This window comes from Protopterus annectens, chromosome 3.part1 (assembly GCF_019279795.1).
Source record: "Protopterus annectens isolate FY-2018-M chromosome 3.part1, PAN1.0, whole genome shotgun sequence".
Classification (NCBI taxonomy): domain Eukaryota; kingdom Metazoa; phylum Chordata; order Ceratodontiformes; family Protopteridae; genus Protopterus; species Protopterus annectens.
In genome coordinates this window covers 1,877,427,127-1,877,452,437 of record NC_056732.1, presented here as the reverse complement: position 1 = coordinate 1,877,452,437, position 25,311 = coordinate 1,877,427,127, and the positions used below count along the sequence as shown (strand labels likewise).

The 25,311-nt window shown below is 38.5% G+C and overlaps 1 protein-coding gene and 1 non-coding gene across 9 annotated transcripts in view; one reads left to right on the top strand and one right to left on the bottom strand.

Moving 5' to 3' along the window:
- The window catches only part of PITPNM2 (phosphatidylinositol transfer protein membrane associated 2), a 3,395,372-nt gene that overhangs the window by 324,071 nt on the left and 3,045,990 nt on the right, over positions 1-25,311 (bottom strand). For all 8 annotated transcript variants that reach the window (XM_044067911.1, XM_044067913.1, XM_044067916.1 and 5 more), the window contains one exon: positions 23,760-23,968. In XM_044067911.1, coding sequence (XP_043923846.1) covers positions 23,760-23,968 — 209 coding nt within the window. The remainder of the gene's footprint in view (positions 1-23,759; positions 23,969-25,311) is intronic.
- LOC122798996 lies at positions 21,964-22,068 on the top strand. Its single transcript, XR_006364387.1, has one exon. It is a non-coding gene; the product is annotated as a U6 spliceosomal RNA (small nuclear RNA).

Genomic DNA, 25,311 nt, shown 5'->3' with positions numbered 1-25,311 from the left:
TTATGTAAAGTGGGGTATGTGTTTACAGTCCACCTACAAGTTTAAGAAAGTCAACAAAAGCAAAAGCACATTTCACAATTTTGATAAGATAGCTTTATAGTTTTCCATTTATTCACCAGTTTCAGAGTCGCTGGTCTTCTTCCTGTTTATATCCATCTCCCAACACCAGACTCTGGCTCATGTCCAATGTACTGCTGATTCTTCTAGTCACCTCCATTGCTTTTTTCTGTCTCTCAAGCATTTTCCTTTGGAAAACTGGAAACGGTTTCACTGGCAAAGTCTCTGTATGAACCTTACCATCTGAAGTATGAGAAGCAGACTACCCTTTTGCTTACTGACTCAGTTTTTGCTGGATAAACTTTTTATCTGCACCACTGCAGGAGGTGCAGAGGTTAACATTGTCACCTCACAGCAAGAGGTTCTCCATTTTGATTTTCGGATGGGGTGCCTTCTGTGCTGAGTTTGCATGTTCTCTCTGCATTCACATGGGTTTCCTCAGAGTACTCCAGTTTCCTCCCACATTCTAAAGAGGTGTCTGGAGCATTTCTCCCCAGGCCTCCACTGAAAATAGACCTTGTCCTAGTCGGACTTTCCCGGTCAACAAATGTTAAATAAATAACTGCATTTATTCCTTAGCCTGTTCTGTGTGAAAAATGAATTTGATCTTCCCGGGGAAAAAAAAAACAATTTGAAGACAGCTGTATACAGCAGCTAGAATCTCACAAATGCCTCTCAAGAGTCCCTGATTGCTACAATAAATTTGCATCTCTTCTGCCTTGCATACAGTGAATAACCATTTTCTACATACACTATGCTGTCTCCAATGTTTAATACTTTGCCCTTCTGTCATAATTTAGTCAAGATCAACTCTTTCTGCTTGGTATGACTGCATCTTTACTAATATAGGTCTTGGCTTATTTCTTTTGGCCAAGTTTGGAGTGTACACTCAACATGCCCTTTCAATTAAAAATATCCACTCTGGAATACCAGTACAGTTGCTTATTTGTGTTTTCATAAAATTAATACAGTATGTTTCTTCTAGTTCCACTGGTACAGCAGAAAACCTCCCATTTTCTCTGCGCACTATATCCTCTAATCTTACTATTTTTTAAACAGTTCTTCTTGAAAAAACACATTTCAGTCAGCTCTTTCTGCATGCCAACCTCTGATTTTTTGCAGTTTTATAAGTCCTCTCAATGGCTAATTAAAGTGTCTTCAAACTGTTCCAGCCTTTTATTGTTTAACTTAATATATTCCTTCAATGTTTCATTTATAGTAATCGCCTCTGAGTATATTTGATTTAAATTTTCCACTAAATTACTGGAAGCCATCTCTTGTACAAAAGCTGAAGCTTGAACTTCTTTTTGCTGAACAGCTACAGAATCCTCCCCAGAAAGTGCTTTCTCTTCATCTTTTTTGGTTGAGTTCCTTTCAGGTTTTCCAAGTGTTTTCTTTGCTGGCATCCAGGCAGTATATTTACTAGCAAACATAAATCCCCTGAATCTGGATAAAGTAACCAACGATAAAAGTATAATGTTCCAAAAAAGCCACCAACTCATTGGAATACACACGGCAAAACAACACTTTAATAAAAAATAATAAAAATATATAAAACATGTGAGTGCTTTCACAGAGTCCTCTCTGCTTCCTCAGACATACTACAGTAACTGCTGCTCTTGTTTAAATAATGATACGTCTGTGTCAAATCCAATCAGTTGACAGTATCTAGAAATAAAAATTAAAAAGACATATACTATATAAACAATCAAATCATAAAAATAATGGACTAAAACTGTGTGTAAAAAACTGTAAAAGCTTGCTCTATAAAGTTAGATAGTGTTAAAACTGTAGAATATATGTATAGATGTTAAAAGTCACATCACAACAAAGAGCCAAAGCCTGGAGAGTATCCTGTTGCAGAGGACTACATCTTTGTTATTTTCAGATGATGTTATCCTCTTAGCCTCAGATGACTGTGACTTCCATTCTATACTGGAGCAATTCACTGCTGACTGTGAATGAAACTGGAATGAAACCAACACCTCTAAGTCAGAGGTCACTGTTCTCTTCTAAAAAATTGATTTCTCTTTACATCTGAAGAGGAGGAGACAATTCATACAGAATAGCTTAAATCTGTTGGAGTCTTGTCCATAAGTGAAGGTAGAGGGGACCTGGAGGTTGACTAGTGGATGGATGCAGTCATGGCAGTATGGCAAGTGTTGTTCCAGTGAGCACAGGATGGGTAAACTGATGGCAGTACAGAAGTTGTATCACTGACCACAGGATGGGTAAACTGATGGCAGTACAGAAGGTGATGTATCAGTGACCACAGTAAAGGTACAGTGATGGCAGTACAGAAGGTGTTGTACCAATAATCAGAGGATGGGCAGTGATGGCAGTACAAGTGGGGTTGTACCAGTGACCACAAGATGGGTACAGCTATGGCAATACATCAGGTGCTGTATCAGTGACCACAGGATGGGTAAACTGATTGCAGTCTGTCAGGGTGGCAGCAGTTTTTGGCTGTACTGCAGGCCTCAAACCAGAATGTGGAGATAAAGCTGAATCACAAGATGAAGGTCCGAGTTTACTGTTTATTCTATAAAGTTGTAGACAGTCATGTCACACTCAGACACGTAAGTACTTGAGCTTTAAGTAGTGAATGCATGGATATAAGTGGCAGTAGTGATGAACGTATGGATATAAGTGGCAGTAATCATGAACACATGGATATAAGTGGCAGTAATCATGAAGGCATGGATATAAGTGGCAGTAATCATGAACACATGGATATAAGTGGCAGTAATCATGAAGGCATGGATATAAGTGGCAGTAATCATGAACGCATGGATATAAGTGGCAGTAATCATGAACGCATGGATAAAAGTGGCAGTAATTATGAATGCATGGATATAAGTGGCAGTAATCATGAACGCATGGATATAAGTGGCAGTAATCATGAACGCATGGATATAAGTGGCAGTAATCATGAACGCATGGATATAAGTGGCAGCAATCATGAATGCATGGATATAAGTGGCAGTAATCATGAATGCATGGATATAAGTGGCAGTAATCATGAACGCATGGATACAAGTGGCAGTAATCATGAACGCATGGATATAAGTGGCAGTAATCATGAAAGCATGGATATAAGTGGCAGTAATCATGAACGCATGGATATAAGTGGCAGTAATCATGAATGCGTGGATATAATTGGCAGTAATCATGAACGCATGGATATAAGTGGCAGTAATCATGAACGCATGGATATAAGTGGCAGTAATCATGAACGCATGGATATAAGTGGCAGTAATCATGAATGCATGGATATAAGTGACAGTAATCATGAATGCGTGGATATAAGTGGCAGTAATCATGAACGCATGGATATAAGTGGCAGTAATCATGAACGCATGGATACAAGTGGCAGTAATCATGAAGGCGTGGATATAATTGGCAGTAATCATGTTGCTTTCTTGGGCAGCTGTGCTCACATTCTATGACAAATGGGAAGGTCAGCAATTTCTTGACAATATCCAAATACAGCCACTGGTCCACCAGGTTGAAAGGAGTCAACTGAGGTACGCTGGACACCATGTGAGGATGCCCCCTGGGCGACTCCCACAAAAGTGTGCCACATATGTCCCACTGGATGAATGCTGCTGATCAGGCCCAGGATGGCTAGGCATCCTGCAGGATGAGTTCCAAACTGTTGCTGAAGACATGGAAGCCTGGTCTACCCCTGCTCATCATGACACCATCCTAGGTATTACCAGTGCAAGTAGTTAAGAATAGATGGATAACATAAGGAAACGTGTATATTCTATCTGTTAGTATTCTTATGCAAAGCAATATCCCCTGACTCAGTAAAACTAAAGACCCTAACACATGACATATCACCATCCATAAAGAATCCTGCTAGAAATTACTACTTATAGCTTAAGATGTACAAAAGTCTTAGTATTATCACTGTGCCATTATGAGAGGTAATGATAAAGCATGTATAGTTTGTGTTCTGAAAAAATATAAAGTCATGCAATAATAGTTAAAAAAGGCATAAACTCAAAGAAAGTCATAGCATCATTTGACATAAATGCAGACTAATACTAGAAATTAATGTTATTTTTTTTCTTTTTGCACATTTGCTGGGTGACCTGGGACCTCTGTCTGGTCAAGTGACTTCCTCAGAGTTACAGAATAGGCAAATGGAGGTGAAAGGAATCAAACCATGTACCACTGACCGCAGGAACCAGCTTGTTAACAACTCAGAGCCTCAATGCTCTGCACTAATTGCCCAGAAAAGGTTCAGTAGACCTAGGAGCAATCCTGAGCAACACACAGGATGAGAGTGCAAATGTAATAGCAAATGCCAACAGGTCATTATCAGAGGTGGAGAAATAATGTAAAATTAGAAAGAAGCAATTGTGTGGCCCCATGAAGGCTTCTATGCATACATACCTGACAAAGAGTAAACCATTAGAAAACATAGTTAGCAACACAAAATCTAAACTACAACTTGGAATAAAAAGCTGGTGACTAAGACCATAATACTATGATTGTAAAGGTTGTAGGAAAAGAGAAATAAAACTGTGCATAATATTTATCAAGGCAAGAAAGAAAGGAGAGAGATGTCAGCAAGTGTTGGAGGATTATGTTAATATGATCACTGAGTACACAGTTCCAAGAACCCTAACACCACTAGCGGCAGAGAAAAACACAGAAAAAATACACAGTAGGTTAAAGATTTCTCAACACACAATGCCTAACATAAGAAAAACTAAAATTACAACTTTTTTTTGTCTTTGAAACAGATGAGACTGGTTGTTATCAATAAAAGATAGAAAATGTGAATTAAGCTAGCTCCCTGGAGTAGTTTATTTAAATGTGTTTACTGGTGGCTCCCAAATATGCAACAAAGGCTAAAAGATTTAGAATCTTTGCTTGGAAGTGTTTATATAGGTATTTTTATACCCCAAGCAGATTCCAGAAAATTTTCCTCAGTTAGACAGAAAATGTTGGAGGTGTAATAGGGGATGAAAGAGGTAAGTGGAAGCATATATTCTGGGAGTGTAGTGAGTTGGCAGATTTTAAAAAATTCCCTACAGAGTACTCTGTCAGAAATATTGGGTGAGGAAGTGGGTGTCACTGAGGAAATGATTCTTTAGACAATTCAGATCTTATTGTCCCAACTCAAGACATAGTAAGGCCTTGTTAAGTTTAATTTTGGTGGCTGCAAAAATGTAACTTTTGGAAAATGGAAACCAAAGTCTAAACCAACTGCATTTGAAGTACTGATGATTGGAACAGAGATAAAAGAACTGGAATTGGGATCTTTAGAAAAGGGTAGGAGCAAATTACACAGAAAAAATGGGAATTGTGGGAACAGTACATGAACAATAATGATTTGGAGGAGGAGAGAGGTTTAAGGGAAGGTGGGGACTGAATGCGCTATGTAATATTTGACTGACAGTGACTATATAGAAGATTACATGTGGCGTATAATGTTTGCAACTGAAAAAATGTCAACATGGTTTCTCTTCATTTATATAAATGTATGATTGCTTGTGTCAAAAGTGATAATTCAATACAGATGTTTCTTGTTAAAAAAAATAAGTAGAACACTGATCAGACAATGACTAATTATATATACAGCTCGGGTCATGTAAGAGTTATCTATTCCAAAGCCAAGATGTGAGAAAAAAATTGCTAGTTTCCAGGAACTGAAAAGCTAAATGGGAAGATCTGAAAAGGCTGTTTGTTATGACATAATAATATACAACACAAAAAGACAGTACCTAAGCACCTATACAAATATATAAAAAAGCAAAACAAATCTGTCATTATAGACTTATATCAACTTATATACAGCAAAAAATATTTACTTGCACAAATTATTCAAGATTATCAGCAATGGACAGTGGCGGATCCAGGAATTTGCAAAAGGGGGGGCGCGGTCTGGTTAGTTGACTGCCGGGGTGGAAGTGGGAAAGTGGGACACTGGGTTTTGGTGGTTGTGAAAAGATCACCTTAAGAAGCTCTGACATCATGTATGAAAAGACAGTAATATACATTCAGTTGGACATGATGGGTAATTCCTGTGTGCCACACACCACATGTACATATATATGTTTAAAATGTAGATAAGTATGCATGTGTGCATGTTTGCAAGTATAAATTGGAGGTATCTCTCAACTGTCCAGAATTTTGCAGAATGCACAGATTTTTGCCTCATATTTTTTATCTGACTCTCAAAAAATTGTGTTTTTTATGACAATTCAGAGGGCTGAAGTCACTAAGTAATGACATTTGAGCATCATACTTCAGATCCTTTAATAAATACACACTAAAGCAAAACCTGTTATTCTAGCAACTTCAAAGGTTATAAGAGCAACACTTAAAATCTGTCCATGATTTGGGGCCTTAGTTCCTGATTATTCTTGTATTTGTCCAGACGTCTTGCTCTGATGCTGAGAGGTATTGTATTCATTGGGGTTACCAGGTTAAAATGCTGAATAAATATTTCATTATATGTGCTAATTTCCATAATTTTAACAACTTATTCTGCGCTATGTTTATATTATGGTTTATAACAATTAGCAAACGTTTTCCAAGATGAGTCTCCTCACCAATGTTCAATGTATGTATACAGGTAAAGGTGAGAACTGTAACTGTAATAATATTTTATGTCATCTGGCACGACACAACTATTAGGAGTATAAGAACAGTCTCCAGGCTGAGACTAAAAAGATTAGGGCTCTATCCAGGTCAACAAATTAAAATAAACACTTGAATGCAGTGCAAAAATAGATTTTTTTTCTTTTTGTTTTTGTGATGTAACTGCTGAGGTAACAGGTATTGCAAAAAGCAGCAGCAGTACTTCAGCAAAGACAGTTATCAAACCCGCCACGCATTTAAAAATAAAATCCAGTTATCAATGAGCAGATGTAATGAAACAATAACAGTGAGAAAGAAAAGTTACACCTGCTGGGTTCTAAATTAAATGTTTGGACCAGTGAAATTTAAATTTTTACAACTTCTGTATAGTTTAATTAATACAGAGAAACTGAATATGTTAACAAAAGAACTGATTATCCAATGAACTGAAATGCTGGTATAATCATACCTCCCAACCTCTTAGCATAAGAAATCTAGACAAAGCCAAAAATAATGGGAGGACAAAGGCCAAAAAAATAGGGACACATTTTAAATATTACTCTTATAAACTTAGAAAGTTGAAAGAATAAAAAGGTTTTGTATTAGAATGCGTTTTCTGATGGATTTGAAGTCTGAAACTCAAATGTGTGTCATTGTTTAGTGACATCAGTCTTCAATGACTTGCCAGAAAACCACACATTGTATGAGGAACAGATGAAACATATGAGGCAAAAATCTGAACATTCTGTGAAAATCTGGACAGTTGAGGGCTATGATGGTATTTTTTTTCTGTATTTCTGTTGCAAATTTCAATATGCAATGTGATCTCTTCTATTATGTGAACTTTTGATTAATTATTTTTTCTCTCTGTTATTATGTTTGAACCAGTTTGCAGCTGAAAGTAAAATAAAATAAAATTATCTTAATGACTAATTAGCGTCTTATCATACTATATACACAAAAGGAAGTAGACATCTTGTAATCCCAGTCTCTTATTACTGTGACCTTGACAAAATCTAACTAATAATGGTCCCATGGCTAGAACTATGTCTCGCTTTACAAATCTACATGTTTAAAAGTCAAAGACACCAGAAAAGTCTGGGGTAGTAAAAGAGAAAGTAGTGTTTTGAACAGTAAGCATCTGAAAAGAGGGAACCTTGAGAAAGCTGTTGAGCAGGGACAGATCCAGAATAGGTCTCCAGGTGCCTCTTTTTGAGGAACCAGGAACATGCTGGAATAAAAACTCTTTCCCACTTTGGAAGGGGGAATAGATTGAATGGTTCCTTGGTTCATCATGAACCCTAGGACCTCTGGGAAATGAGGAAGATGATCTAGAGGAGGTTCAGGAATCCTTGAAAAAAGAGGCAGAGACTTCCATGCAATGAAGTAACCGTGACAGATAACGGAAAGAACACAAGAGTCTGAAGTACTGAGAAGCCAGTTTAGAAGATAAAAGGAAACACAAAGGGACAAAGGAACATGGTCTAACAGAAGGGGAGAGGGCAAGTTATAAAGCAGAAGCAGTCTTATCAGATAAAGGAGGCTTCTGGACCACAGAGGTCTGAGAAGCCTTAGCAGAGGAGGCTCACCTTACCCCTTCCTGCCCTTGGAGGTCTGACATGGTTGCCTGCAGACAAACGTAGATCCAGAAGGATTATTCCTCTGGAACTTAGGGATGAGAGATGCAAAAATATGTTTAGGTCCTGCAAGGTTTTGCCTTTCTCTTAAAGAGACTTAAGTCAGCAGCAGCAGTCCCAAAAAGATATATATTATTCAAAGGGGCATCCAACAACTTGGCCTTAATGACCTCAGGCAAAGACTGGAGACAAAGCCAAGAACAGCACCTCATGAAGCTAGAAGATTTTGAGATACTGCAAAACTACAGTTTGGAAGGCCAGAATTACAAGATGAGTGGAATTGATATTACACCATTTCCTTTCCTGAAAGTTAAATTGAATGCATACATGTCAAGCTACTTTGTCAGGGTTTTGACAAACAAGTCAGCTATTTCATATTACCAATAGTGAGACCACTAAGAATGTCAGGAAACTCACTTGTGACAGATTTACATGGACAGCTATAAGTTAAGATGAAGCAGGTTAGTATGTGTGTGACTGATTGCTTACAATTTGCAATTTGCAGAAAGCCATCTAGAAGAGAAGCACGGGTTGCTACACAAATGCAAATCTCAACAAAGTCAGTTTTTAAGTAAGTCCCATTGAGTGCAAAATGTACTGATGAATATGACCAACCATTGAAATATTCTCTTAGTACACCTGGATCTAGGCTTCCCTCAGCAGTAAGCATATTTTGACACATTTCCATGTGCATATTCTAATGAAAAAATTTGGGTACAGATGGAGATGAATTCAGTTTCAAAGCATTTTGTTATTCTGGGTTTTACCACATTTGTATGTGCAAACTATCTGGGCAGCACATTTTTGAAGTAAATGTTAGCAAGAAATGTGATGCTTAGGATTTAAAGAAACATTCAAGAACATAGGCTGTACATTTCATGCCATGCACACTGCTGTCAGAATTCTTGTCAAGGTGTGCAGAAGCACATATTGTAGGACATTTGTCTCTAAATGCATATCTCAAGGATTATTGCATATTCTGTTTAAAAAGACGACAATATATGCTGTCTTTGTGGCTGCAGGACAAATGGCCTAGGTTCAGACTGAAGCCTGCATACTGGAGGAGCAAACCAGGAAGAGAACAGCTGATGCCAGCTCACCAATCCTAGAGGAAGGAATTCATCCTGTTGCAGGAGAGACAACTGTTGGATAGACCTTAGTTGTATGTGCCCTGAAAGAAGACAGCTTGTAAGACATGCTCCTGCTATGGAGATTTATCACTTTCTAGCTAGAAAGAGCAGGTCTATATAAGTGCACACAAACAATAACCTAGAAAAAGGGCCTCTCTGAGACCAACAATTGTGTTGGAACCATGGCCTTAAGCTTAACGCCAAAAATGCGTTATTATTCCCTCTGAAAAAAACTCAGCCCCCTCAAATTACCACATTGATGGGAGCCCACTAAATATTGAAGGGGCCATAAGAGATCAGGGCACCCAGGTCGACCAGCCACCTCACCTTCGACCACCATGTTGCCACTGTTGTCAGAAAGTCCTTCTACGTGGCACATCTTATAACCAAAGGCCTCCCCTCTTTTCACTGAGATAATGGACAAAGGCTCTTCTTCAGATCCAGCATCTCTGTTCCTACTCAGCAATGTGGGTTGCCTTTTAATGGTTCAACAGCTCATTTACATTTCCCTTATTTTTCTTAAAATTAAATACATGTACATTTCTCTTCATTTCAGCAGGGTGTACTGTTGATGCATTTCAACAGAAACAAAGCTCACAAATACATTTTCAGCACAAGCATTTGTACAAAATCAGTTTGATATACAAATGACATACAGTTCTATTACATTTGTAACACAAGCACCTTGTATAAATCAGTTTGATATTCAAAGGGCATATCATTCATTGCAAAACCACAGCTGGCTATGCTGGCACTTGCCCATATCATCACAGTGGTACACAAACCAGGCTGTTGTTCAGCCAACCAAGAGGTTAGCAGGTGTGTCAGTTGCCAGTGCCCACGTACTTGACAATTTGCACAGAAACCATATACTGTGATTTTATAAAAATCTGAAAGGCACTCTTAATTTGATTTCATAAGTACTTCACACACACACACACACACACACACACACACACACACACACACACACACACGCGCACACACACACACACACACACACACACACACACACACACACACACACACACACACACAAATACTTGGAGGAAGCAATGCTAGGCTACTTAATTAGCCAACATAATGTTAATTGATTTTTAACCAGAGCTAGGGTAATATAATTAATTCTCATCACTTCTGAGGTGTGGTACAACAGTAAGTAAACATTTCCCAATAACATTCTTCAGGAAATGTTGTGTTAGCAGAGCAAGCATCCTACCACTGGTAGTTTAATGACATGTCCAATGCCCTATGAAGAAAAACAATAGATTGCCTGGTTTGCATTTGAACAGTTTTTAAAAACTTTCAAAACAGAAAAGCTTGATAACATAAGCGAGTGTACTTGTTACAATACCTCCCAACCTCTAAGCCCTAGAAATCTGGACAAAGACAAAAATAATGGGAGAAAGATGCCCAAAATCAAGGATAATTTTTGATATATTGCTCTTAGAAAGCCAGAAGCTTGTTAGAATAATAAGGCTTTCATTCGCAAGTGTCATCATATAATGACCTCGATCCACTTCAGTCCTTAATGATTTGACAGAAAACCAAAAATTTTACTAGAAACAGTCCTAAAATATGAGAGAAAATTTCTGATTTCTGTGAAAATCCAGACAGCTGAGAGGTATGCATGCAGATGGTAAATCTATCGCCCGCCATCCATTCTAAACTCCACCGTAGAGTTACCCATGTTTAAATAAAATGTTTTCTTTAGGAATTCTTGTTTTAAAAAGGCTGGTAACTTCCCATCCTAGTTCTTACTGTAAGTCGGCAAGTACTATAAACGGAAACGATGTTATGAATACACATTCCGAGACACCCTGGCTGTAACTAAGAATCAACGTACAGTTTTAAGTGCCTGAAGCGAGATTTAAATTCTCCTCAATGCTGCTGCTACTGAGTGGGGAGGGGCGCAAACATCACAGTACTGTCAGGATGTACTCAGAGATGGGGTGCCGAGAACAGCACAAATGTTTGTCTCTCAAATCCTGGTGTGGTGTGTTTGAAAGATGAAGAGATTAAAATGAAAAATAATAAAATTTAAATAAATAAAATGTGCCCTTTATGAGGCCGTCCAGTATGGCGCCCTAGGCGGTCGCTGGCCGTGGAGGTGTGTGGCCCTTTTGTGTTTTGGAACAAGGTTGCATCATAACATCAATGATCTCGTGAAAGTTGTTGTAGAGGGAAATATGCTAACCGCATCATTTGTGAGAAGGCAATCTGCTATAAAATAATGAACATGTGATGACAAAAGAATGGCAGCGCTTGAGATAATTTACAGAGGCAGATTCTGCTTTCCAGATGAAACTGGCATTACAGTTTATAAACAGAAAAGTTGCATCAGAGCTCCTAAATGCTACACATTTATAACGTTGATAGTTCTACCACTTTGGTGCCTTGGATCAGTACTTCAGGAGAAAAAAAATGAATAATATAATAATAATAGTATATAATAATACTTATAATAATAAGTTCCTTACGGCATAATCACTTGGCGAGTTACTCACACAGTTTATTTTTTTCAGAGTTAATCTGCCCACTCTACAAAACATGTTTGTCTGACTCGGAATCAGGGATTATTTCACCAGTCAAACTTTTACAGCATCTCACGCAGGGTGTTCTCACTAACGCGCCTAATTCAACTACAAGGGAGATGCACTTGGAGGAGGATCACCTGACTGCAACTTCCAATTGCATATCAGACACATTAGGCACGTTTGGTGACTATCTATGTCTGTCAATAAAAGAATGCACCTGAAGTTTCCGTTTTCAACAGAACATAGTGCATTTCTTTTTTAAGAGTACAAAAAAAATGTATGTAGAAAATCAGAAAATGTATAGTTTTGGTAGTACATTTTTTTCCGATTTTCAAAAAAAAAAATTATACAAGTTTAAAAAGGGGGCGGCACGCGCCCCTGCGCCCATGCCTAAATCCGCCACTGATGGAACAAGTTACTTTCACATCAGTATACGTAGTAATGTTAGTCTTGGAAGGGTTTCTCCATGGTTATCGTTTATTACCGTGATCAATTTGGGAAGTAAGCCTTATAAGTGCTTAAAAAGGGTCCCAAAAACTTTTAAGTGTGACCATTAAAGGTGTTTATGACTATGTATCTTATGGTCCTTCAGAAAACTTGCTCTGTGTTATTTCTGTCATCCCGTATTTGTAACATTTAGGATACAAGAGACTTCAGGATCGGATAACGACCTTTCAGCTTTTCACACTGTAAGCACTTCTGTGAATATTATAGAATAACACAATGAACGGTGACCCCACCTCAGCCTCCCACCTGAACTCCAATCAGTGCAATAGTAGAAGACAACTAATGCTGAACACAGGAAAAGAAAAGATGTTATAAATAAATAAAGTGAAAAATGTTTAATAAAGAAAACAGTGAAATATGATTCTGAGAAGATAAAACAAATTGCACATACCCTAAAACAAAGCCACTGTGGCCCGGCAGACATTTAGGCATACATTTAGAGACAGAATTCCATCAGTGACTGAGCCAGGGTTTTAATCACAAGTATATGTAAGAGAAAGGGACTTTGAACAGAATATTAATACGAACCAACGTGCTGACTTGAATATTCAAGGCAAGGAACAATATCTTTTTTAATAAAAGGCAATGATTGTTACTAAAAAAAGTGCGAGGCAAACGACATCCGTCATTACTCAGGCCTGAGCCATATTTCCAAGCCGATAATGGGAGGCAATATTTAATAAGATAACATCCATGAATCTGCAAACAACGACTAAACCCCAGTGTAATGACCGAGACTTTGCACAGTAGAGGCCTTGATGAATGACATTGTACTTCTCTTGACAGACCACTGCTAAGGAGTTTTGAAAAGACAATTAACATACGAATTTAAAAGATTATGTATGTACAATCATTTGACATCGTTTTTTTCTGAAGGTTGATTGAAAATATGGAAAAGATGTATAAAGATATAAAACCGTCTATAACATCCGCTTTGAAAAACCTAAGCTCACTGCTTAAAAGAATACAAATATTACCTAAAAGTTTAACACATTCTGCTCAAAAGTTCAAATGCAGTATACAGTACTGCAGTATCATATACTTTGTAAATGTGAGAAAGGTGTCATTTTGTATGTTTTAAAATGCAACAGTGAAAATGACTACAACTCAAACAGGGGAAGGCATTGTGACACCCACATGGCAAAATTGGTTTTATACCTGAAATTTTAAAATACTTCTTCACTAACCAAAAATACTTTTAGCAAAAAGAGTTGTTTTCCCCGTGCTTTCTGTAAATTTATGATTTTTATTTCAACTGTCACTTTACAAAATTAGTTACTAGCCTCACAGGGACTTGTACTAGTCCTACGATATGTTTATATTGTCTGCATATTCTTTCTATATATTCAATGTGTGTGTGTGTGTGTGTGTGTGTGTGTGTGTGTCTGTGTGAGTGATGCTTGTGTGTGTGTGTGTGTGTGTGTGTGTGTGTGCAAGCGCTTGTGTGTGTGTGTGTGTGTGTGTGTGTGTGTGTGTGTATATATATATATATATATATATATATATATATATATATATACATATAAATATATACATATAAATATATATATATATATATATATATATATATATATATATATATATATATATATATATATATATTTAGATTACATATGGAGTCCCCGTGGACTATGATGTTTGCAGATGACATTGTGACCTGTAGTGAGAGTAGGGAACAGGTGGAGGAGACCCTGGAGAGGTGGCAATATGCTCTAGAGAGAAGAGGAATGAAGGTCAGCAGGACTAAGACAGAATATATGTGTGTGAATGAGAGGGCGGATAGAGGAATGGTGAGAATGCAGGGAGTAGAGGTGGCGAAGGTGGATGAGTTTAAGTACTTGGGATCAACAGTTCAGAGTAATGATGAGTGTGGAAGAGAGGTGAAGAAGAGAGTACAGGCAGGATGGAGTGGGTGGAGAAGAGTGTCAGGAGTAATTTGTGACAGATGAGTACCAGTAAGAGTGAAAGGGAAGGTCTACAAGAGGGTAGTGAGACCAGCTATGTTATACGGGTTGGAGACAGTGGCAGTGACAAAAAGGCAGGAGTCAGAGCTTGACATGGCAGAGTTGAAGATGTTAAGATTTGCACTGGGTGTGATGAGGATGGACAGTATTAGGAATAAGTATATTAGAGGGTCAGCCCAGGTTGGAAGGTTTGGAGACAAAGCCAGAGAGGCAAGATTACGTTGGTTTGGACATGTGCTGAGGAGGGATGCAGAGTATATTAGGAAAAAGATGCTAAGGATGAAGCTGCCAGGTAACAGGAAAAGAGGAAGGCCTAAGATAAGGTTTATGGATGTGGTGAGAGAGGACATGCAGGTGGTTGGTGTGACAGAGCAAGATGCAGAGGACAGGAGGAAATGGAAACAGTTGATCTGCTGTGGCGACCCCTAACGGGAGCAGCCGAAAGAAGAAGAAGAAGATTACATATATATATATATATATATATATATATATATATATATATATATATATATATATATATATACATAAATGAAGCCAACCACAGATCCAGCACTTGTGATAAAAAAATAAAAAAAACGCTTAATAGCATAAATATCCACTAGACGTTCTCAAAACATACGGCAAAACGTGCACAAAAAAATAAGGATATCCACTCATGAAGTGAATGAAAAGTTTAATAGCAAAATAGCTAAATAACTAAATCACAGCAGCAGTTGTCCAAATCACAAACGTGTTTCTCCCAATGGCATCATCAGTGTGTCTACATGAAGTGCAACCGTGTTGTATATGAAGCCCATGGTTAAAGGCGCAGTCGCTACTATTACAATTCAGAACTCATACACAGAAAATGTAGATGTCAAAACTAACCATAAATTAATATTCTCACAAATAATCATTCAATCCTGGTTTAAACAAAGCCTCTAGATTAATAATCTACATACATTCCTTGTGAGGCAGAATCTTATGTTGATGTGAGTTAGATAAACCCACCCCTACTACCATGCCAATACCTAAAAAAATAAAATAAATCTACATTTTCTATGTATGAGTTCTGAGCAGGAGTGTGGGGGAGCAGCCAACCACATAAGAAGTGTCACATGTTCACCGAATACTCCTCTTGTGGGGGAATGTGCATACCACACACCCAGTAATTATATATACCAACTCCAGCATCAGACTACAGTGGTGAAAGGGCAGGTTTCTTTATAGCTAGGCTACTGATAAGTAAGTACCAATTATTATCGTTAGATGTAAATATCTACAATGATATGGCCTTTCAATTAAAGGAAGTTTCAATGATTATTGCTCAATGAATGGATGTTCGATAATTAAACATAGACCCCTGAGAACCACCCTCCACATTTCATCTGCCAACAGACCACTACCTTAGTGCAGAGCAGAGATATGGTGATCTACCTGGGAACGTTCTGTGGGGTTCCAAGCCATTGTTAACCATGCTTTTCCATGTAGCCTTTCTAAGTAGAATGAAAACCTTCTACTTACACTTGAGGAGGTGGCCTGTATGCTACCGACCCAAGGATTTCTTTGGCAATATTAGCTTCTTCCTCCCTGCAAACTATCCTGCTCTGCATACAGGTTATGGCTTTAGCTCCCCTTCTTATTCGACTCTTTCTGTGCCTTTTTTTCTTTTCTTTCCTTTTTTATTTCTCCTAGTTGCTTTTAATCCCTGGTGCTGTCTGGATGCATTCTCAGTCTCTGCTGTGGCACTTTTGAGTCAATGGTCACAGTCCATCTTTTCACCTTCTCTGTTTGCCATTATACTTATCCTGTGTCTGCTGCATTATACTGATTGGCCATTTCTGCACTCCTGTGCTATTGCAATGGAGCATGACCTGGTTAAAAGAAAAATAAATGAGAGATGGGGCATTAGTAGGCACTGTGCCTGCTTTTTTTCAACTGGAGTAGTGTCAGGTAATTAATATAGGGCCTGTGGGAGAGGGTGGAACCAGTTTTAAACACACAGGTTGCATACACAGTTCTTGTTTTTAGTATTGCAATCGAGACACGGTGCTGTGTTTGTTTTGGATTTAAGCCTACTGACTATTTGTAGAAGTTTCCATGCTTTTCTCAGTGTTTTTAGAATAGCCTGGTGTCCTTTGATGTTTATTCCAGCAGTGATGGGATACGAACCCTAGACGTCATCCTTTCACTCTTCTTCTTTCAATGTTTCTTTAACGGTAATTGGGAAGGGGAGTGGCAGTTATTGGCATGCTGACTTTGGGGAGAAGGGGATATGCTTGGTCCCCACACTAGACTGAATGGCTGCATCTGTGTTGTGGGTTTGTCTTGAATACAGTGGACACATGTATGACAGCACTATTTCCGGACACTGCAGCTGAAGTCACAAGTGAGGCACAGTTGAGGTTGTTAGATGGAGACTATCCCCATCAGAAGGAAGGCCTGACTCCACATACAAATCTCACCTCAATGGGGAATACGTAGGCACAAGGCTCTTACTAAGACCACAAAACAAAGGGGCAACAGGGTTCTCACATGGATCCAAGAATGAGTGGACTGGCTGTCACCTTATGGGGAATGAATGGGCTAATATGGGGAGGGTCATAACAGTGAGGATGTTGGGGCATTACAAACATAAGGCTATTATGTGAAATGAAGCCTAACATAACCTTTTCTAATGACACCCTAACATAGCTGAGCAGACTCCCTACTCAGGACCTAAAGCAGAATTTATAACTATAAGTAACCATTTACACTGTCTCCACTAGTTGTACTAAGTACATAATACTCTTATCATAATTACTTTGTTGAGTATATCTCTTAAAAAATCTGTAATAGATGCACATATTAGGAGTGTACATATTACCCTAGCAACAGTTAGGGAAACTCCACATCTCTTTTGATACAACATTGAACAACAAAAAATTAACTAAAAGAAATCCCATGTTTTAAAGATATGCACATTCCCCTGTGGATCAGTTAGGGAAACCCTGCTTCCTGTGTAATGCAATCTTACCTAATATGGTAAATACACAATACAGGCATTAACAATTCTGATAAATAACAATGACAACATAACCATTCATCAGTTTATATTGGTCACCTAGTTTTACTAAGTAAGACGTTGTCCCGTTCGATTCTCAGTTAAAGCGTCTTCTGTGTGGAGACATTTGTGAATGGGCGTACCTTCGTTGAAGGTTGTGCGTCAGGGCTGGCAACTCGGCACGTAAAAATCTACTGCCAATCATTAGTGGACCGGAGTTCCGCTGTGGTGACCCCTAACCGGGAAAAGCCGAAAGACACAACAACAACAAAAAAGTTAAGGTTAACTAAATAGATAAAATTTTACTTCTATAATCGACATTTTGTACATAGCCAGAGCTCACAGCTCTTAAATTCTTCACTCAGGAATTATGGACAAAGTCAAACATAATGTGGGACAAAGGCCAAAAATCAGGGAAATTTTTTTAATTTTACTCTAATTCATTTAAAAAAGTCAACAGCACAACAAGGTTTGCATCATCAAGCATCTTCTGAAAAATACAAATTATGAAACTCTAATGTCTGGTATTACTAAATGACTATAATAATAAGTGATTTACTAAACAATCAAACATTTTATGAGAATAACGGCAAAAATATGAGGAAAAATCATGAATGTAATGCAAAATTAGGGACAGCTGAGAGCTATGCCAATTCTTATTTTCTTGAATTTGACCCCGTTGTCTAATACCCAGTTTTGTAATGTCTAATACCCTTAGTAAACAATGTCTGCCTCATGGAGTCAATACTTTCCCATGGCCAAACCATCACTTTTTGTAGAGAAATCATGATGCACTAAAAACAGACTGAAGTATTAATATCACACCAACACTGTGTTTTTTATTACAATTAAAAATAACAAGACCTATTTTTATTATGTTACTATACCAATCTGACAGCATGGCAATCACATATCTGCTTACTGTAACAAGGCTAACAGAGAGTATGTGCTAAAAATTTGGGTGTATATCACATAATCGAAATCCCAAAATATCGAACGCCATAAGTTCGAACTTGGAATGTCAAAATGTGATATAATCGAAAGCTCAGAATAGCATTTTTTTCCCAGGGAAAAAACTTGCTGTTCCGAGAAACACACACAACACAAGCACACCAAATAAAGTAATCCACACATATACACTTAAAATCCTACTTCTAACCCTACACTAAACCATACATACACTACTATCTATCCACTTACCTTAATCCAAACCCTAACCCTAAGGTCCCTAACTATCACACGCTCACCTTACCCGCTCCCTAGCCCTAAGGCCCCTAACTATCACACACTCACCTTACCCGCTCCCTAACTCTAAGGTCCCTAACTATCCCATTCCCACACTCACCTTAACCAGGTCCATTCGCACACTTACCTTAACCCGGTCTGTAACCTTTGCACCACAGTGGAGAAAATAAAGTGGCAGAAACAGCCCACCGAATTCTTTTCCTAGGAAAGAAGTCGATGTTCTGCAGCTTCGCTATTTTCAGCGTTCGCTGTTTTGGGTTCAGTATTATAACATTCAATGTTTTACTGCTTCGGTGTTATGATATAAACCCAGAAATGTACATCTGTATCTATCGGTTAGGTTGGGAAGTCCTGCAACTTATTTAATTCAATATTGAAGAGTGAGGTAAACAGATAGTAAATCTTTCAATAACTGTAATGAAAAAAACACATACAACGTGGCTTCTCATCAGTCTGTATGTTATATCTAGTTCTATATTTTAGATTAATTAGCATAAACCAAGCACAACAAATTTCTCTTGTGAAATCAACTCACGAACAGGGCCAAACTGTCATCTCTTACATTGTACCCCTCATGAGTTAAAATGTACTCCCTAGATTCATTGTATCAGTTTCCCTAAAACAAAAGCACATGAAATTCACAAGCCTCACTTATGTAATCAATACTTAAAATCAGGCCAAATCATCAATGCTCATGTAAAAATAAACCACATCAAAGTTATGGTTGTATGACATGCACAAAATTCACCCCGGGGACCACTCCAATGGCTCTACACGACAGAGGCACTGGGAACTAAGGTCAGGTGGCACAATGCCAGGGTAATCCTATGGGCTAGGCTTGTAAAGGCTCCAGGGCCATTAGCCTAGTACACACCTATGAACCTATGCATATAAACTCTCCATTTGCACACTGTAAAACTACAGAAGCCTTTTTATCTTTCAATCCATATATATTAACTTTTCTCAACAGACATAGATTCTGCCCAATGCATGAGTCTACAAGAAAAGGTAAACACATGGCTTTCTCAATCCTTCCTAAACCCCATCTGTGTTGAATGTCCATCATTGACTCCAAACAACTGCATATAGCTAATCAGATAAGGACTGGAGTTCACACAGCCAATCAGATGATATGAAACTGCAACAGCATATAGCTAATCAGATAAGGACTGGAGTTCATACAGCCAATCAGATGATATGAAACTACAACAGCATATAGCTAATCAGATAAGGACTGGAGTTCACATAGCCAGTCAGATGCTATGAAATTACAGACACCTTCGCATGACTTTACCTGGCCCACAGACCACCTCACTATAGAAAAAAAAATCAAAACAGTAGAATACAATATTTCATAGTTCAGATTACACAGAAAACATTTCCTGACGGCACCTTGAAATGCTGCTAAAGCATTTGCTTGGAAAAGTCACTGTCAAATACAATGCTACTGCCAAGCAAGCAAATGTTACTTAGCCTCCCCAGTGGAGTCAATGCCTGCCCTCTGTATTTCCAGCTTTCCAACTGAACCAACACTGTTTGTAGATGCCCTCTGCTGCCTCTGAAGCTGAAGGGGGGAGTCTATAAGCTTTAAGAATCTGAAAACATTGACAGCTTCCTCCATACCTGCAGCCATACGATTTATCTCCACTGAAGGGTTTGCTATGGTTCTTCTCCTTCATCAGAGTATAATGCTTTGCTGAATTACATAACAGTTCTAAAAGGCACTTTCATTAATATTTTAACTAACATTTTAGAAACAAAAAATTCCATTAGAAGCAAGTTTTAATCAATTGTTAATAAAGGGACTTGGGGGGAGGCAAGCTTCTTCCTGAATTACTGTAAGACCCTCCCCAGCTAGCATGATTTAATAGGTATACAGATGCTGCCCAGATGTGTCATGTACTGAGTCATCTACCTTTATATAAGGAACCTGTCTGTATACAGTATTGCATCATTAATCTGACTTAATTAGGACAGTATGTAATAATATCTGATTTAGTTTTAACTTGGCAGTCATTTGAATTTAAAATGTGGTCAGACTGCCTATTTAGCAATAAGATTATCTGAATATGAACAAACACACACACACACACACACACACACACACACACACACACACACACACGCACACACACACACACACACACACACACACACACACACACACACACACACACACACACACACACACACACAAGGATTACTTCAACACACTTACCTGCGATAATATTGCCTACAGTGTTGTAACTGATAGAAAACATCATACAGAGCAAATAAACCTGAAAAAGTTATTACCCTCCTGTATACCCCTTTACTTAAATATACTAATACCACATTTATAGAACTGCAGAGAAAAGAGAAAGTACTACACACGGAGTGAATCATTACTGGTGTGAACATGCAAACTGTACCTGTAGAGAGTCTGCACTTATTCTAAGAAATGTATTTTCAGTGAATTTACCAAAATGATTTATCTTTCGCTGAAATGAATGCACTTGTACATCACGGATTGTTGACTGAGACATCAGTTGACCTGTCACGTAACTGACCACACATGTCAATTGTCTTTTCCTTCAACCTTCACAACCACTGCATCACACATAGTCACAAATGCACACTTTTCACACTCATGACACCAACATTACTGCCAGTCCAAACCAATATTGCATCTAAAGCTGTTTGACTACATTCATGTCTCCCTTCTAAACATATAACAGCTCTCTGACACAACATCTAAGAGGTAATGTGTTTCCCTTATGATGTAGATTACTAACATCCTGAAAAAGTTCCAACTAATGTGTCTGTAGCAGGTGAGTGCACACCTCAGCATTTTGTACTAACACACACACACACACACACACACACACACACACACACACACACACACACACACACACACACACACACACACACACACTCATATATACAGGGTGTGGTGAAGGAGGCAGCTGCCATGAGTACAAGGTGTTAGGGGCATGTTTGAGAGATGCCGATCAGTGGGTAGCAAACTACTGCCACATGGAAATGAATGCCGATAGTGCATTTGTGGTCAGGGCTGAAGCGCTTTAGCACTCTGTGCATTGGAATAAGATGTAGCAAGCTGTTTGCTGTGAATGTTGAAAGCAGTTTGCTACATGCTTTAAAGAAGAAACAAAATATTTCTTTTTTCTGTTCTCAAGTACAAGAAGACCTTTCTTTTTTTTTTGTTTTTGACGTAAAATTTGAGAATTGGCACAGGGTACCAAAATGAGTAGCAATGATTCTGCACATACAAACAGCACATATACTAAAACTGAAATGATACAGAGATGATTAGCATGGCCCCTGCTCAAGGATGACATGCAAATTCGTGAAGCATTCCATATTTTTTGTGGGAAGCTGGCATAATAGTTTAAGTGTTCACCTTAGAGGCACAAAGTGTAGGGTTTGATTCTCACATGGGGAAATTGGATGGGCTTGTAATGGCCCAGAGGGACTGGGACTAATTTACACAGGTTGGCAGCAACCTCTCTTTTGACCACCACATTGCGACCACTGTGGTCACAAAGTCCTTCTATGTGGCACATCTAATTACTAAGGGTTTTGCATCCAGGAAGAAAGAGGTCATTGTCTCCCACTACTCTTCCCTCATTAGGCCAATCATCGAGTACAATGCCCCATTTGGCATGTACCTCACTAGGCACCTGCAACAACTGGAGAGGACTCAAAAGTACCTCACAAAGAGTATCCTAGGCCTTAAACACTTGTCCTATATGGACAGACTAAAAAAAAACTCCAACTATTCTCTGTCTCATATCGCCTACTTAGAGGTGATCTCTGCTTGATTTACAAAGCTATGTCTGACCCAGCTCTGTTAGAAATGCTACATCTAAAGAAATCCCAATCACTCCGCACCACACACTCCAGAGACCTCAACCTCATTACCACAATCAACAGAACAAGCTGGAGGGACAGGTTCATAACCCAGAGACTGCCCATGCTATGGAATAGACTTCCCATACATGTCAAGCAGAGCACCTCACTGGCCCTCTTCAAGAGAAATCTTGATGAATGGATAGGAAATAGAAAATTCACACCGGGGATAACTCCAGTGGCAGTACTTGACAGAGGCACTGGGAACTAAGGTCGGGTGGCACGATGCCAGGGTAATCCTATGGGCTAGGCTTGTAAAGGTTCCAGGGCAATTAGCCTATTACATAACTATGAACCTATGAACCTACTTTATTTGTCCTTCTTTGCCTTGTGATAAGGTTTTGATTGAAAATGGTCTTTGACCACTCCCTCTACCTAGTCAAGAACAAGATTTAAAAAACAGATTGTGTTGTTATTGCTTTTCAGCTTTGACCTACTTTTGGCATCAACATTCCAGCATTATGTCTGGCTTTCATCTGCCTTCTTCTTGGACTTCTACCTCATTTACATCTTATGCCATTCCAACCTCCCTCTTTGCTAATACTGAGATACCATATGCCCTTCAGACTTCTAATCTAAGACAGAATGTAGCTTTTCCTGGTGCGGGTTGAATACTATGTCAGGTTCCTTTTCTCTGCTTGTATATTTTTCTACCCTCTTCCTCTGTGCTTGTTTAAGTTTGTCTATTAAAGGTGTATACAGTGGGGCATTTTTTGACCCCATGGTCATTTGCCTAGTATTACTCCTATGTACTCCTCTTCCACCTGATAGTACAAATATGAACATATATGTGTACATAATTAAATTTTTTATACTTTCATGGCCCTCCTCCGAAGCAAAGTTTTTCTGTGTTTTTAATACCATATATGGTAAATCATGTAACTTTTATATGTGACTGTGTAAAAAACTTTCAGGTGAAAAAACATGTTTCTATTACTTCTGCAGTGAAATACAGTCCAAGGAGTGAGACATCTGTGACTCTGATTAGCTTGACAGGCTGATGAGTTGTGACACAGCCATTAAAGCACAAACATAATTACATCACTGAGAAACACCGTTTATAAGATAAAGGAAACATCAGCTGCTACAAAACATTCCGATAAATCACTACGTACTCATTCCCATCCCAACTCCTTTGTAAAACCTACCTTGACAGAAAGGCCTGGTGCTGTTTTATTGTATCAAGCTCATATGTTGATGAATCACTCCGTTTCCGTGGCAGTTGCCTTTTTGCATCATCACCACTGCTGCGTGAAAGGTCTATGTTGCTTCTGCTGAGATGTCTACTTCCTTCCAGGTTAGAACAGCTTGAGTTATAACTATTTAAAATGCCTCCAGGAGACAGGAGCTCTCCATCCTAAAATGCATAACAGAAATAAAGGGGTTAAATTCATGCTTCTTAGTCCCAGGTGAGTCAACTTGCCACTGAACAAAAACACACAATGTGCAGTTAACCTTAGTTAAGGATGTACTCCTAGTGTAATGCAGTTGGTGAAAAAGGGTAACACTGCCATACCTAAAATGTTTATGGTTATCAAAATCAGAGTTTTAACTAAAAGCAAGTGACTTGACTTTTAACATTTAAAAACACATAAATTGACAACTGACACTAAGGACCAGCTCATCACAGTTGCTCAGTGTCCTTCCTCACATCATCATCATCATCCCAGATAATTTTATAAGCTTGTGATGATAATCTGATTGGTCCACCATGCTTGGGACAGCATTTTTATTACAGCCACCATTCTTACCCTCGTACCCTAATGCTGTTTTCTTTTCTTTTTTTCTGTTTTCCTGAATGTCTTTCAGATGAAATGACCACAGCCCTTATGTTTCAAACTGAAATCTATTCAGTTTGTCATTAGATATTTTTAAAGTAATATAAAAGGAGCAATAAAAGCTTCACAGGCATTAAAAAAGATAAGCATATTGTACAGAAAAGCAGTCTGTTAGTGAATTTTGCAGACTGCCATGATGTATAAAAATTTGACAGTGTTCACCAAGCAGGCCAAATGATAGTACCCAGATATTCTGCACTATTTTTCTTTAAATGCGTGATGTATATGCGTAAGATGTAAAACCGCAGTACTATATCACTGGGAATTGTGGGGGGGGGGGGTCAAAATCTACCACAACAAGCGAATGCTGATTACAAGCAGGACAATAACAGCTATGATGCTTTTGACAATGAATAGACATGCTAAAAGTTAAAGAAAGGGAACGACTCAGGTTTGCTAGTGGAACACTATTTTTACCACATTTTGCTGGCCTTGTAGTTGACCACAAACGTACTGTAGAAAAAAATGTCATTCTGTGTGCTGACAAACTGGTATCAGCATTTTATGTTATTCCTGTAAACTTTGTCATTATTATTTAAATTTTTATTTATTTATTTATTTATTTCTACTTTGTTGATTGTATTGGTCCCGCTGGGCTAGAAACCTCTTTTCGGGGGAGATTTGAGGTGGTATTTATACTACTAGGGGAAATTTGGTCAGGATTTCAGGGAACTTCCCCTGCTTGTCATTGTTGTGATGGGGACCCATTTTGCATAAGTACTTCCTGTTTATGTTCCAGGCACAGAGGTGGGCCAGAGAAATGGAGAGGCAGATGGAGACTGAAGGTGATAATGAAGTGATGAGAGAAATGTAGGAAAAAGCAAATATCAAGAACAGAGAATGTGTGCAGGATTCTGAGGAG